We start from the raw sequence: 16,080 nt of genomic DNA on the forward strand, positions 1-16,080 counted from the left end.
CCCAACAACCAAATAAACCGGAACACATTGAACCGTTTTGGCTTGGCGGCGTCGTATATGCTTAGATCGTATAGGTATGTACATGGCTCGAAAGAGAACCGAGATATAGAGCGAGATGAAGCGAGAAAAGGCGCCAACCGAAGCGTAATAATGCTCGCAATAACAAACTATTAGTAACGAAGGAAATGTATGTATAGTTAAAAGGGTCTTTATTATACCATAAGGAATTATAAAGTCGACCTTTATTTATAAAACGGTTAGTTCTTATTATAATAAACTCACCTTCAACGCCATTCCCAAGAGGAATAATCTCGCCGTTTTCTCTCTTCCACGTAATATTCGGCGCTGGCGAACCCGAAGCGGCGCATCTCAACGATACATTACTTCCCTCTCGTACCACCATATCGGTGCTGGTCGGATAATCCAAAATGTCCGGCGGAACTGCGTGTAAAACAAAATAAGAAGTTACTCGAGTCAGAGACATGAGCAGCACAGAGAGAAAAAAAATCATAAATCTGGGACTAAAGATGAAAAAAGTATGTACGTTAACATATATGGCAACTCGACCCTCTTTCTATACGAGTAATAAAAATCCATACGCTGTGTCTGTGATACTCTTATCTATTATAGGTAGGTATGGAGTAGGTATGTGTATCTTGAAAGCGCCACTTAAGCTGTTGAATGCACCCATTAAATCCTCTAGATTAATTAGCTGACTTCCTCGTAAGCGATACACATACGAGTAGACTTACCTACCCGAGCTATCATTTCAAAACAACCCCAAAAGCTGGGGTGGAAAAAGGCCTTCCACGTTTTACGACTGTTGCATTTTTTATTACTAAATCTCATATGTATTTTTGTTCGTATAACTTATTATGATTTTGATAAAGCTGCTGCGAAGCTGCACAACGTTTTAGAGGCAAAACTTTTGCAAGGAGAGATCATCTACACATCGGAGCATAAGGAATAAACTATAAGAGAAGTGAGAACAGTTGTGGACTTTTTGAGTTCATTGCACCGGAGAATAAGACAAATTTGCAAGCTCGATAACGCCGAAATTTCATATTGATATAGTTTTTGAACTGGCAAACACTGCCAATTTTGAGCAGAATTTTGAGAAATGTTTGACGTATGAAGCGAAATATCTGAACTTATTGTAAAAGGATGGAGGTGCTGAGTAGTTTTCGAATGATTCATCGTCGATTATGAGTAAATCGTTCGCGAATGAATTCAGTTTATTTTTTTGAAAATGTCAAGTTTTGTTATCTAATCTCGGCACAGATATCCTAATAGTTTTTTTCAGTGATCCATTCGTTCGCGAACGATTTTTCTCCTATGAGCAAATGGTTCGCGAACGAATAATTCACAATTTTATTGATCCTGATTTTAAGGAATCTTCGTTTTGTACCTTCTAGTGTATCCAGTATGTGAATTGATTTTCAAGTGATTCAATCGTTCTCAAATGATTCGCTGTTTCTGAGTGAATCATTCGCAGACAAATCAACTCCAATCTTTGTTGATAGATTTGTAAAGTCGAATTTTATAATAGGTATGATCTTTGATCTGGTTAGATTTTTCAGTGATTTATTTGTTTGTAAATCATTTTCCTCTTGCGAGCGAATCGTTCGCGAACGAATCATCTTTAATATGGATTCGAAAAGTTCAAATTTGGCCACGTCCTCTTTTATTATATTTTGATTTAAAAGTGATTCAGTTGTTCTCGAACGATTTTTCGATTCCGATTAAATCGTTCGCGAACGAATCGAGTTTTGATGACAGGACTCAGACTACGGAGCATTCACAATGAGATCGATACCTTAATTTATTATTCAGTGATTTACTCGTTCGCAAACGATTTTTCTCTTGTGAGCGAATCGTTCGCGAACTAATCATCTTCACTACCAGATTATATTATGTATTTGAAAAGTTCGGATTTCGCTTTGTCTTTTGTCATTATATTTTATTTAAAGCAATTCAGTTGTTCTCGAATGATTCTTTGATTCTGAGCAAATCGTTCGCGAACGAATCAAGTCTGATTTTTGATAATAAGATTGAAATTATCGAGCTTTATTATGTGATCTGTGCCCAAGTTGATTTTTCAGTGATTCATTCGTTCGCGAACGATTCTTCTCTTGTGAGCAAATCGTTCACGCGAACGAATCATATTCAGTTCAGAGAAGTGAGAGTCGAAACGAATCGAATCGAATCATTTACAATCGATTAGTGATTGAACAAATTTATTTGATTTCTAGGTGAATCATTCGCGAACGAATTGAATAATTTTTGATGAATCATTCATGAACGAAATGATCCATATAAGTGACTCGTTCGCGAACGAATCGATTCATTTACTCAATTTTTGGTGAATTATTCACGAAAAAATTGAATAATTTTTGGTGAATCATTCGCGAACGAATTGGATTTCGCAGTGAATCATTTGCAAACGAATTGAATCATTTTTCGTGAATCGTTTGCGAACGAATTGAATAATTTCTAGTGAATCATTCCAGAACGAATTGAATAATTTTTGGTGAATCGTTCATTTGTTCGCGAACGAATCACATAAATTTTGGTAAATCATTCGTGAACGAATTGATTCGTATAAGTGACTCGTTCTCGAACGAATCGATTTGTATAAATGACTCGTTCGCGAACGAATCGATTCATTTACACAATTTTTGGTAAATTATTCACGAAAAAATTGAATAATTTTTGGTGAATCCTTCGCGAACGAATTGGATTTTGCAGCGAATCATTTGCAAACAAATTGAATAATTTTTGGTGAATCATTCGTGAACGAATTGATTCGTATAATTGGCTCATTTGCGAACGAATCGATTCATTTACTTAATTTTTGGTGAATCATTCACAAAAAAACTGAATAATTTCTGGTAAATCATTCGTGAACGAATTGAATAATTTTCAGTGAATCGTTCGCGAACGAATTACATAATTTTTGGTGAATCATTCGTGAACGAATTGATTTGTAAAGTGACTCGATCGCGAATCGTTCGCGAACGACTTGTGTCTGGATTTTGATGATCGAACTATAAATCAAGCCAGATCCATCATGTGATCTTGATCTATGCCTATATTGATTTTTTCAGTGATTTATTCGTTCGCGAACGATTCTTCTCTGTGAGCAATCGTTCGCGAACGAATTATCTTCAATTCCGAGTCATGTAACTCGAAAAGTTCAAATTTTGCTACCTCATCTTTCATTATATTTGATTTAAAAGTGATTTCGCTGTTCACAAATGATTCATTGATTCTGAGCAAATCGTTCGCGAACGACTTGAATGTGGTTTTTGATGATCAGACTAAAACTAGCGAGCTTCATCTTGTGATCTTTGCCTAAATTCATTTTTCAGTGATTTATTCTTTCATGAAAAATTTCTCTCTTGTGAACAAATCGTTCGCGAACGAATCATCTTTGATTTCGAATCATGGATTTGAAAAGTTCAAATTTTGGCACGTTCTCTTTCATTGTAGATGCATTTGATATAAAAGTAATTCAGTTGTTCTCAAATGATTCTTTGATTTTTATCAAATCGTTCGCGAACGACTTGTGTCTGTACTGAAATTAGCGGGCTTCATCGCATGATCTATGTCTAAATTGATTTTTCAGTTATTTATTCGTTCGCGAACGATTTTTCTCTTGTGAGCAAATCGTTCGCGAACGAATCATTCGCTATTTGCATTGAGAGATTAAAGAATATTATTTTAGTATCGTATTGTCGCGTATTATCTGATTTGATTTCCGACTGATTCAGTCGTTCTGGAATGATTTATTGTTTCTGAGAGATTCGTTCGCGAACGAATCATCTTCAGTACTTACCGATCCATTTGAAAAGACCGAATTTTTCCCCGTTCTATTTTACTGCCTGTAAATTTGGAAGTGATTCGGTCGTTCTCGAATGATTTATCGATTCTGACTTTCTGAGCAAATCGTTCACGAACGAATTGATGGTAACTTTCAATGATGAGATTAAAACTATCACATTTCAACTATTGTCCTCTACACCTAGTTTTATTCTTCAGTGGCTCACTCGTTCGCGGACGATTTTTCTCCTCAGAGTAAATCGTTCGCGAACGAATCACTTGTAATTTACATTGATTTTAAAAAATTCATTTCATCTTGTCCGTAGTAAGTAGACCTACCCTATCATCATTTTTCATTCCCAAGTAATTCAGTCGTTCTCGAACGATTCATGTTCCTGGACGAATTCGTTCACACACGAGTCAACTCAATTTTTATTCTTCAATTCGGAACATGCCCTTTGTGCTCTCAAAAACACCTTCCAAGAAACACTTTTGACCAGGTACCCCTTTCAACTTCCTTTTTTCTTCGCAATGTCCAAGTCCACAAGTAATTCAACTAACCATAAAGACTAATAGCGAGCTGCAGACCGTTTCGTGTACGATTGCAGACCAGAACGCAGATAGGATGCAGAGATGTTCAACGAAAACTCCGGAGCATTTGCTTACAAATGAGTTTTATCAAGCCCTCGCTCGCTTATTACGTTTATATTCATATTCGACTCGAGGAGCAAAAAAAAGGAAAAGAAAAGAACATTGGTATTTTTAAGCTTTATTCGCTATGGCAAAATGAAACATAAAAATTCGATTGACGTACTTTAGGAGGACATTTCGATATGAAGAAGGTACCTATAGGTTGTACGGGAACAAAGGTATGGATTTTTGACTCGGTCATGAGTGCAAAGGGTGTGAGCGGAAAACACAATATTACGTTGTTGGACGTAACAGTCGTAAAATTTTATAGTACAACGTTTGTATGTTGTGAAATTTCATATTATGTACCATAACATTGTAGGTTGTACACTCGAGCGGAAGGGAATTTTTCATCTCATATAATATATAGGCAGATAAGGTGGGTGTGAGATGTAGAAAGGGATTGTTTGGCGGTAACGCTAACGGGTTCAATTCAACCTGTTGGTAAATAAAGGATTTCGGTGCGGAATATAAGGAGACCGAGCGAAGTGGCGGAATTAATGGTTAAATACTCGTAGAAGGTAGGTTATATGCTAAAGGGCACGAGAGGAGATTAAATTAGCTGTTGGAAAGTAAAAAAAATACACGAAAAGCATTTTACAAATTCGAGTGGCTTTGCCGGTTCGCAGGCTTGAGTTTGGGTTTTCACACGCGACGTCGTCGTCGCCATCAGAAGACCAAGGCGAAAAGACAAAAATATTCGTAGCTCGAACAATAACATGCAAATGAACGTGAAATCAAAGCTAAGTGGATCCGAATTGAATTTAGAGCTACCTTATAATACTATATAGGTAGAATGGTTGGCGATGGAGCTGCGCGGCTCTTTCATGTGAGATACGTACGTACGTCTTTGTGAATATTCAATCAGATTCAATTTCAAGAGTAAACCAACTTAAGTATGCAAACGCATATTAATTTAGTGTACTTTTACTTTGTGTGTGTGCGATGTGTGCCGCGTATGTACATACAAGATTGCTGAGGTTCATTTTGAAATACGATAAATCATGGCACCCGTGTTGTCGTTGTGCAAAAGCAAGCGTCAAGCGTGAATGCAGTTGACATATTTTTCGAGCTGGGTCCTCATTCTCTTCGGTGCTATTTTTTTTTTTTTTTGCATACTGTCTACGTACTCATTCGATCGCTAGCATCCTTTTAGTTGACCGGATGTCGGGATTTTTCCATAATGTGACCTTATACCTACTGTGTGTGCCATTTATTCCTACACATATAGCGCCTTATGGGAGCATTATAGTGCATATATTGGTACATCCGAATCGGATAAGCAGTGTGGTTTGCGAATTGAAGGCGTTTTGTGCTTGAAAATGAATGGTTTATGGTATGTTAACTGGTTATAATTTATTTGTTTGGGTACAAGTGATTGCTTGAACTGTTGTTAATTCTTATGAGGAAAATTCAAGTATGGAGGGTAAAATTGATTAAAGTTCTAGACATTAATTTTGGCTAATCGGAACTCGGTACTTTGAAGTTGATAAGAATGACATGAGAAGGGTTCGAGATTAGTGAAATTCTAAAATTTTTCTGACCACACTGATGAAAATGACAAAAATTGAAGTAATGAATATTGAAAAAAGTTCTACAGAAGAAGTAGGTAGATACATTGGTACAATGAAAATGTTTTTTTTTTTTTTTAAAAAAAACAAGTACCTGAAATTGTCAAAAAAAAAGACTTATATCATCAAAATTGTGCTACATACTCATACTACACAAAATTGTCTAAAATTCATCAAGAAATGAGTTCATTATGCTAAAATTGCTTTAAAATAATCTGGGACACATTTTTAATAAATGTTGTCCAAATTTAAAAAAAAAAAAAATGCTGAAAAAATCATTAAAAAGGGGGAAAATTGACGAAGCAATACTTGGATTTACCTATTCAATATTGACAAAAAATCCCACAAACCAAGCAAAATGAGCAAAAATCATTTTTTAAAAAAAAAACATCAAAGTTGATGCAAAAATTTCTGAAAAAATTTGGTAAAATTTAGGTACCTACCTCCTCAAAGGAGAAGTGCTAAGAAATAGACGATCTGGAGAAAAGGCACAACTCTAGAGAAATGCATACCAAAGTGAAGCAGATGATGGCTGCCCACAAGAAAAGGAGAAGTGGAATAGCATTTTGTGACCCCACCTGACAGAATTGACCATTTTGACAAAATTTCAAAAAATGATTTTTTTACAAAATTCTGATCTTTTAACCCTTAAGATTCATTTTAAACGTCATTATTTTGGACACCTTTTTTTTAATCTAGATTGTCGATTTTGTCAGGAGGGGTCACATATATGTGAGGAAAACATGGAAAGTACTGTGTTAACAATCAAGAAACTGAAGAGGTCTGGATCAGCTACATACAAGCATTGTATGGAGATGATACACTTCGGGCTCAAATGGAAGTTTCATCCAGGGAGGAGGCACCACCAGAGGTGGCGCGATTCCTCGGTTGGTCAGAATCGGTTTCCTGAATTACAATTCTCATACATGGGAGAATCGCGATTCTCCAGTCTTGATTCTTTCACAAAGCAAATCCGGTTCTAAATCCGATTCTTTAGCGGTTCTCGATTCCCTCCGATTCCGATTCCCAAATACTAATTTTTTTCAACTTCAGGACTTGACAAAATGAATTTGAAATGAAATTAGTAATTTTCCCAACTAGGTATTATGATCATTTTGCATGTTCTATTCTTTCATTTATTGCTGCGAGCAGGGAATCACAGGATTCTCCATTAAAGGGAATCCGATTCTTTCATTGCTCAATTCTTTCACTGCATAGAATCACTGATTCGCAATATTTTCACATAACAGCCAACCTTTAAAAAAATGTCATCAGTCTCGAACTACAAAATGCAAATGCATCACTAAAATCTATTAAAAACAGCGCATTTTACTGTTTTAACACGTGAATAACACCTGCAAGGAATCGCAGGGAATCGAGAAGGTGCGATTCTCTATAAAAAGGAAACAGATTCCTGCATTTCCCGATTCTTTTGACTTGGGGAACCGCAATTCGAATCATATTCGAATCCTGAGAATCGGATTCTTTCTCGATTCTTTCACACGATTTGAATCGCGCCAACTCTAGGCACCACTAATTGAAATGTTGGAGCTGAGGGACGCAGCAAAGAGAGCCAGAAACCACAAAGTAGTGGGGGAAGATCTCATACCAGTAGACTTGATTAAACACTGCCTAAGGACGTCAAAGCTGTAAATTTTGTACCAATACCAAAAAAAAAACAACTCGCAAAAATGCTCTGAATAGAACCATTGCATTAATGAGGCACACACTGAAGCTACTACTCTCCAACATAAATGCCAGAATTGAAAACAATGATATATGAAAATCTAAAGCTGCGTGCAGACAGTCCAATAAATTTGACAAATCTCTAGATTTGTCAAATATATTGGATTGTGTGGACACACTGATTACTCATCAAATAAATTTGAAGTGATTTGAAAACCAATTAACTTCATTTGATGATTTTCAAGTCCATTCTGAAAATCATCCAATATTTCCATCAAATGAGTCGCATTGTGTCTGTGCAGAACATTATCTTGATAATTTTTCAACTTTTGATGAGAAAATCAGTAGAAGTGTGGTTTGAGATTAGAATTATATTATTTTATGAGTAAAATCGTTTTCTGGAATAGCTTATGTGTTAGTACCTTCTTTTTTTTTTTGAATGAGAAATAATTGAGAATTAATACTGAAATAATTCAACTTTTGTCAGACAACTTTCCTCACGCATTTCTTGATTCAGTTGATTCCCATAACCACCGAGTGTTTAAATTACATTAGAAAGATCCCTAACATCATTAAAGTTTATTATTCATTGGGAAAAATGAAAAACAATATCAATTTGAATGGGAAATTAAGAAAATCACTCAAAATTGCAACAATCACTCTCTTATCACGTTATCACAGCAGACAATTGGAAGTCTTGTCATTCAGAGATTTGAACGTGTGGACGCTCTGACAGGCATTCAAATCATCAAATACAGATTTGTCAAATATATTGGACCATCTGGACTCAGCTTAAGTGAAAAGCAATAATGGCTTTGTTGCAAAAAAAGAGATGAAAGTTGCAATTGCCCCGCTGAAAGTGATGCACTATAGCTTCACTTGGGTGAAATTGGTCAGCCATCTTTGGTGCAGAATAACAATTGAATTTCATGAAATGTCACAGTGACGTCACTTGACAGACAGCTATGCTGTGCTGTGATTGGCTGAAATCATTCATTTTGCACCAAAGATCGTCGACTGATTTCGCCTGAGTGAAGCTATACCTAGTGCCCTACTGAAAGTGATCATTCAAAGAACACTGAATGCAAACAGGGAAATCATTGCTTGCTTCGTCGATTATGAGAAAGCATTTGATCGTGTCAACCATTAGAAGATGTTGGAGATCCTGAAAAAATACAATATTGATGACAAAGACCTGCAAATAATCAAGAACCTGTACTGGGAGCAGAGTGCAAACATCAAGATTGGAACTGTGTTCAGCAATTTTTCTTTCCAATTGTGCAATGTTTTTACACAATTTCTTTGTGCTTACTCTAAAATTTATTGAAAGTTTTACTGATTTTTCTGTTCATTTTCGCATATTTTTTTCAATACTTAAGTACATATTACAATGCATCTTAAATTCGACTTATCTGAGACTTCAAATTGCTCTCAAAGAATGGCTGATCAATAGTGCTTTTTATACCCTGGAGGAATATCTTGGCTACTCTGATCAATAATTGCTTGAATTTTATAGTTTCAAATCTTCATCTTTTTATGTTTTAATCATGTCTTTTATTTTATTTAAATCTGAAAATTGTATCTTATACGTAGATAAGTAATCAAAATTTTTTACAGTTTTCAATTATGTAATGCTCAACGTGATATAATGGCAGCATTGCTGCCGCATGTATCTCAAATATACAATTTGAATTTGAATTAAACAAAAAACTACCTACTTATCATGATTCCAATAAAATTATGCTTTTGTATCAAATAAGATTTTTAGAAAAAACTAATTCCTAAATTTTTAAAATGTTAATTTTGACTTTTTGTTATTTTTTTATTTATTATTTTTTTTTTTCAAAAAGTCTCAACAATTTAAAAATATTCACTCCAATTGTTTCGAGGTCTACATACCTCTTTTCCCAACAAATCAGTACACCCGTTGCCTCCAAAATATGCATTGAATTTGCTAGTGTTAATAAAATTGCATAACCAGTTTGCCGTAAATACACTAGATTAATTCCACATCAATTTGAACTAAAAATGCCATCAAGTCCTTCCATTATGATTTTTTTTGAGATCTGGGGAGGGGGTGGATCATTCCATGTCAATTCGATCGACCAAAAAAAAAAATGCGATTTTGAAAGTCATGTCTTTCGATTTCACTCAAATTTTTTGTACAAAGTGTACCCACCCAATAAGTGAGAAACCTTCATTCAGTTTGGTTCCAGCCCCCTCAGGGGGTGGATGAGGGGCTTCAGTTATTTTCACATTGTCTCAAAATACTCAACTTCAGCAGCGCATTACTCCAAAGCTATGATACTTTGATCAAAACTGATTTCACAGTTCGAAAGGGCATTGCATTATAAACTTTTCAAATATTTTGAAATTTTCAAAAGTTGAAAGTTGAACTTTCAAATTGAAAGTTCAAATTTAAAAATGGAGCTGTAAATGGGAGCTATTATTTAAAATTCTGAAAAAATTTCTATAGATGTACCTTTTGACGTTTTTTTTTGAAATATTCAATTTTCTAGATGGGATCTTCTGATGAAGGGGGCCACCCCTTCTCCCAAATTTGGGCAAAACTTTCAAAAAGAAATCTGGGGCATGTGACATATTGAAGTGTATGTTTTTAGTGACGCTAAACACGAATATGGCATTAGATTTTTGATCGGATCTCATCCACGGCCCCAGCACCTTCCCCAGTTGGGTGAAAGTACAAAAAAGTGTTTTGTTCGTGCGACACATGAAATCGCATGTTTTTGGTGACGCTGAACACGAATATGACTTCAGATTTTTGATTGGACCCCCATCCACGGCCCCCAATTGGGTTTTTACCTATTTGTAGAAGTTCAGGGGGTCATGGGTGTAGTCAATTTGAAAAACTAAGGTAATATCCAATAAAACATTTGAAGGTTCCTACGAAAATAGAGCATGAAATTCCTCAACAGAAGAGTGTGATTTATTTTCTCGCAGGGCCATCGTTTTTCAGGTATTTTGAGCAAAATTTCTATAGTAGGTAATATTTATGTAGGTATAGGGACTGAATACCTAAAATAAAAAAGTTTAATTTCAATTTTTTCATCACAAAAATTCATTTTCAGAAAAGAATGAGGCATCCTCTAAAAAAATGAAAAGAAACAAAATTGTACCTAAAGCACAGAATTTTTTATCATAAAACCATGATTTATTTTCGCTTGGAGTTTTTCTTTTTCAAATACCTGTATCGTCGAATGAAAATTGAGAAACTTTTCTTCACTGAGCCAATTCACCAATTTTTCTCATCCAATGTAAAAGATTTTTCAGTCTGTATTATTTCCAAACCTTGCTAAAGGGTAAACCTTACGAAACACACCGTCACTACGAATTTTTCTCATTTTCTCCACTTTACCAAAAACAGCATCGAAAAAAAAGTCAAAAAAAACAATCACTCCAGGGGGTTAATTTATACTACGATTAAAAATCACGCCAATAAATTCCCATCTCGTGATCCTGGTAAATTTATTCGATAAACCTAATTATAATTTCTCTTTTAATCCCATCTCTCTCGTACCCTTCTTCACCTCAGCTATCCTCTTCGCAACAAATCTCACTCCTCAACGTACTCGTCGTAGTTATTTCCGATAACTAACAAAATCCATACACAACAGTCGCACAAACTTAAAAGAGTCTAATTTAAAGTTATAATTCTTGAAAATTTTTCACCGTTGTGCTCTTTTCGCTTTGCCAATGCCAAAACAAGCAAAAAGAAATTCATAGGTTCGGTGAAATTTCCATCCATCATGGTTAATGAATCATAAACTTTTCGCCATCAATAATGAACACCTAAAAAGCAGAACTGATTTAATATTTAATCTATTTTGTACCAGCACGATACTTTTGACAGAGTAACCTTTCTAACATTTATTTCTCTGCTCTCGTCGTTGTAGTACATATAAACTTCCAAAATACTTGAAACTTTACTAAATTACTTATTTTTTGAGGACGACGAGTCAAGCAGAAATGGTATAAACCGTGCCGAAATCATAAGCTTTGGGCAAATTAAAAAAAAAAAAAAAACAGAGAAAAGATATACGACAAAACAACAACAGCTAAAAAAAAAACACCAAACAAACACCACAAAAATACACTTTGCAAATATTTTCTTCGCTCGTTTCCATCACCGCCTCCTCACACTTTATAAGACTTATATTTCTCTAAAACCAAACTCTTGTACTTTGTTGTTTTTGATATTAACTCGTCTAAATCTTTTTGATCGTCGCCTAATGGCTCGCTTAAGTGAACCTCATCTCTCCTGTTTTCTTTCCTGCTCTTTCTTCTTTTCCAGATCTGCGATGATTCCAAACTTGAAACTATACAAAGATACCTGCTATTTTTCATTTCAACTTTTTTTCTCTTTGGTATCTACTTTTCGTCTTCATCCTTTTGCATTTCAACGTTAATTACATAAATGCTAAAAATAAGTAGTGATATCCTCTTCCTCCTCTTAGGTTATGGGAACCCCTGAATTAAATATTAAAAAAAAAGAGAAAGAAGAAAACTACCGGAAACCTCTTCTTATAAAGTTTAATATCGACATATTTACGATGGATCGTTGAAGCAGGGACTTGGCGTTTGCTGAACGAAGTAGGTATTTGTGTGTTTTTTCATTTCATATCGTACTGAGAATAGAATATAAGAGAGAATATTTCTTTTATGCAAACAAATAGCTGAGAAAATTTTTACCATAACTGCAGTTTCGGCAAGAATGGATGAAACTTTTAATAAGTACTTAAAAAGTTGCCGTTTGGAGAGTACTTTAAGGTAAATACTTAAATACTTTCATATTTAGCCAAGTTTTAAATTTAATTTTACCGGTAATACGTCTGAAAATGGTAGTTCCTTAAGACTATTCCACTTACGTTAATTTTATAACTAAAACAGCGAGAAGAAGAACGACTTCGACGACTACGACGAACGAGTAATTGTTCATAATCCTCTTTTAGTATTATACTTTTAGTTTTCTACATATAAACTATATGCAAGTTGAGGCAGCATCGTCATCACGTCAAATAGTTGAATTTCGAGGACGAGGAGAACAAGAATCAGATGAAAAAAAAAAGATGGTGATGTTTCGATTGACCTGTTTACACCTTAGGATCGTCGTAAAGAGGTTTAATTATATAAGGGGCCACTTGGACGAATTATTTATAGCTTTTGAAAAGCCATAACCTATTTTACTATCGGTCATTTCACTTTTCATTACGATTAAAAGTCGTAAAAAAAGTACTGCATGGAAAACAAGCCAGCAGCGTTGGTTGGAGAACATGCTAGCAGTTTATAAAAAAAATAGAGCTTATCATTTAACACCTGCTTATGTAGTATAAAATAGAGGAACTTTTAAAAGAGCGGGGATCACGATCCATACCTATAGTATGGTGTAGTAGCGACGACAATGTACGTATTATTTTTTTAATTAAACCACAGTCGCATTTATTGGTCGCTTTATGGCCAGATAATTACCCTTAGATGAGGTTAGCCAGCTCCAGTACCTCGTTAAGCTATATTTTCGGCCTGCTTTTAATGAATTATTACAGTTAAATAAGTTTTTTGCTTCGTAAACCAGCTTCATCGCATCCACCGCGTGGTTATTGCAGAGGGGTTACCTTTGAGAGCTGCGTTTCAAAAACCCTCCTGTTGTGTGTATGATGTCGCGAATACCACGTGGAGTAATATTTCCAGCCAGTCGTAATTGATAGAAATTTTCTAGCTTTGGGATATTGTTATACTGCTGCTGTATATAGTTTTGCTATCGTTCGGATTATTAACCATAGAGCTACCACACATCTTGGGGATAAGCAGTGTTGCTCTTCGTGTTTGCAACTTTTTCAAACTCTATGGATTTTGTACGATATGTAGGTTGTGATTTTTTCCCTTATGTCTGAGACATCACTTTCGTAATCATGGCTTCGAGGTGTAATGTTCTCTTATGATGGGAGTAAGTTTGATATTATTTCACGATAGGTATACCTACGTGGATTTTATTTCTTATTTATTCGATGATTTTTTTTCCTCCTTCCTTAATCGAATATTTGTCCTCGAGAATAAGGATTCCGACGAGACTTCGAGAGTGAGTAGATATGCTTTCAGGGGATTGTTTGCATTAACGTGTGATGATTTGATGGTATGGTGAATTGAGAAAATTGATGAAATGAAGATGGTATTTTACAGACAAGAGTTGAATTAATTTTATGAATCCATAACTTTAGAGTTCAGTTAGACATAGAGAGCTCATAAATTTGGATTCTTAATTCTCTAATGCCCCAGTGTGATTTATTTGCTCTTACCCATTTTTTTTTATTTTCAAAGTGCTCAATCCCATCGCAAAAAAATCTTTCAAAAACGATGAACAAATGAATACAAAACAGAGGAAAATAATCATTTTTCAAATCAACGCGAAATTTTAGACCATAAACATTCATCAACTCGTCTCACAAACACAATGGACTTTTTCAGCGACTTCCTTGCCTTCCACATTTATGCATTGAATTTATGCGTGTTAATAAAATTGCCTAACCAGTTTGCCGTAAATGCTAATTAATGGTCTAAAAAAAATTACGTTGAAAAATTATTTTTTAATTTCATTTTTAACCAACTAACTTTCAGAATGTGATCACAAAACTTCTAGGGGGAACAAGAACCCCTAATCTTGGTAAAAATTTGGAAAAAAAAAAGAAGGAAAACGGAATAGGACCCGATTCTATTGAACCCTGCCCCTTATTCAGTGTTCTGAAAAATGAGTTAGGTGATGTTACATAAAATGCGCGCAAATTCTACCAAATCTTATTTGAATGGAAGGGGAAGAGGTTAAGTATTATTACTATCAATTTTTTACACTACCTACTAAAAATATCATTTCGATTTTTTTTTTCAATTCAAAATTTTCAAAATGTTCAGATCTTTTCTCCCAAATTTATCATCACTTGAAAGAAAATTTGTAGAATTGAAAATTTCCAAAATTAAGGAAGAATAAGGAGAGAATTATAAAATTTTGATTCAAAATAATATGAATAAAAAACAAGTCATTTTTCCAAAAAATCCTTAATATTTTTCAGAATGGGGGGGGGAGTCCAAAAATGTTCGTTCCATTGATTCAAAAATATAAAAAAAGACCAAAGCGAGAAAATTTCTCAAACTTTATTTGAATGGAAGAGGGAGAGATTCAATATTATTGTCTATTGCCTTCATTTTTTTCACTAGGTATGTAAGAAAGCATTTCCATTTTTTTCCAATTCAAAATTTTCAAATGTTCTGTTGTTCTGATCTTTTCCCACAAATTCATCATCACTTGATAAAAAATTTTTACAAATTAAAATTTCCAAAATTAAAGAAGAGTAAAGGGGGAGTTAAAAACCATGTTGATTCAAAATACATAATATGAAAAAAACAAGTATTTTTCCCAAAAATACCTCAATATTTCCCAGAAGGAGAGGGGAGTCCAAAAGTTATTGTTCCATTGATTTAAAAATATAAAAAAAGACCAAAGCAATACAATTTCTCAAACTTTCTTTTAATGGAAGAGGAAGTAGTTCAATACAATTATTGCTTCAATTTTTTTCACTACTTTGATAAAACATTTCGATTTTTAATTCAACTCAAAATTTTCAGATGATTGTTTAGATCTTCTCCCGCTCCTCTGATTTATCATATCACTTGAGAAAAATTTCAAAAAATTCAAATTTCCAAAATAAGGAAATAATAAATGAGAAATTTACAACATTTTTGATTTAAAATATGAAAAAACAAGTCATTTTTGCAAAAAGACTCCAATATTTTTCGGAAGGAGTTTCAAAATTTTTGTTGCATGATTGAAAAATAGAAAAAAAGACAAAGGCAGGACAATTTATCAAATTTTGTTGGAATGGAGAAAGGAGAGGTTCAACATTATTGCTAAATATAAATTTTTTTCAATATTCAGGAAAGCGTTTCGAATTTTTTTCATTTCAAAATTTTCAGATTCTTAGATCTCTCCCCCCCCCCAAATTTATCATCACTTGAGAGAAAAATTTTAGAATTTCAAATTTTAAAAATAAACGAAGAATAATCGGGAAATTCAAAAATTTTTCATACAATGAAAAAACTTGCAATTTTTTCAAAAATACCTGAATATTTTTCTGAGGTGCGAATGTAAAATTTTCTTTTCATGATTAAAAAATACTAGAAAGAAGTGAGTACGACAAAGTGTCAAATCAAACAGAACATCATGAAAAAAAAAAAAACAGATCGTTCTGAAGGGCGCCTTTTTCAAATATTTTTCAATCTTTGGGAATCGAATAAAATCAAAATT

At 34.2% G+C, this 16,080-nt stretch overlaps 1 protein-coding gene across 2 annotated transcripts in view; it reads right to left on the reverse strand.

Annotated features, from left to right (window-relative positions):
* Window positions 1-16,080, reverse strand: part of LOC135834575 (lachesin-like) — a 159,507-nt gene that overhangs the window by 49,651 nt on the left and 93,776 nt on the right. For both annotated transcript variants that reach the window (XM_065348492.1, XM_065348493.1), the window contains exon 4: window positions 283-441. In XM_065348492.1, coding sequence (XP_065204564.1) covers window positions 283-441 — 159 coding nt within the window. The remainder of the gene's footprint in view (window positions 1-282; window positions 442-16,080) is intronic.

The sequence above is a fragment of the Planococcus citri genome, chromosome 2, assembly GCF_950023065.1.
Source record: "Planococcus citri chromosome 2, ihPlaCitr1.1, whole genome shotgun sequence".
In the NCBI taxonomy this organism is placed as follows: domain Eukaryota; kingdom Metazoa; phylum Arthropoda; class Insecta; order Hemiptera; family Pseudococcidae; genus Planococcus; species Planococcus citri.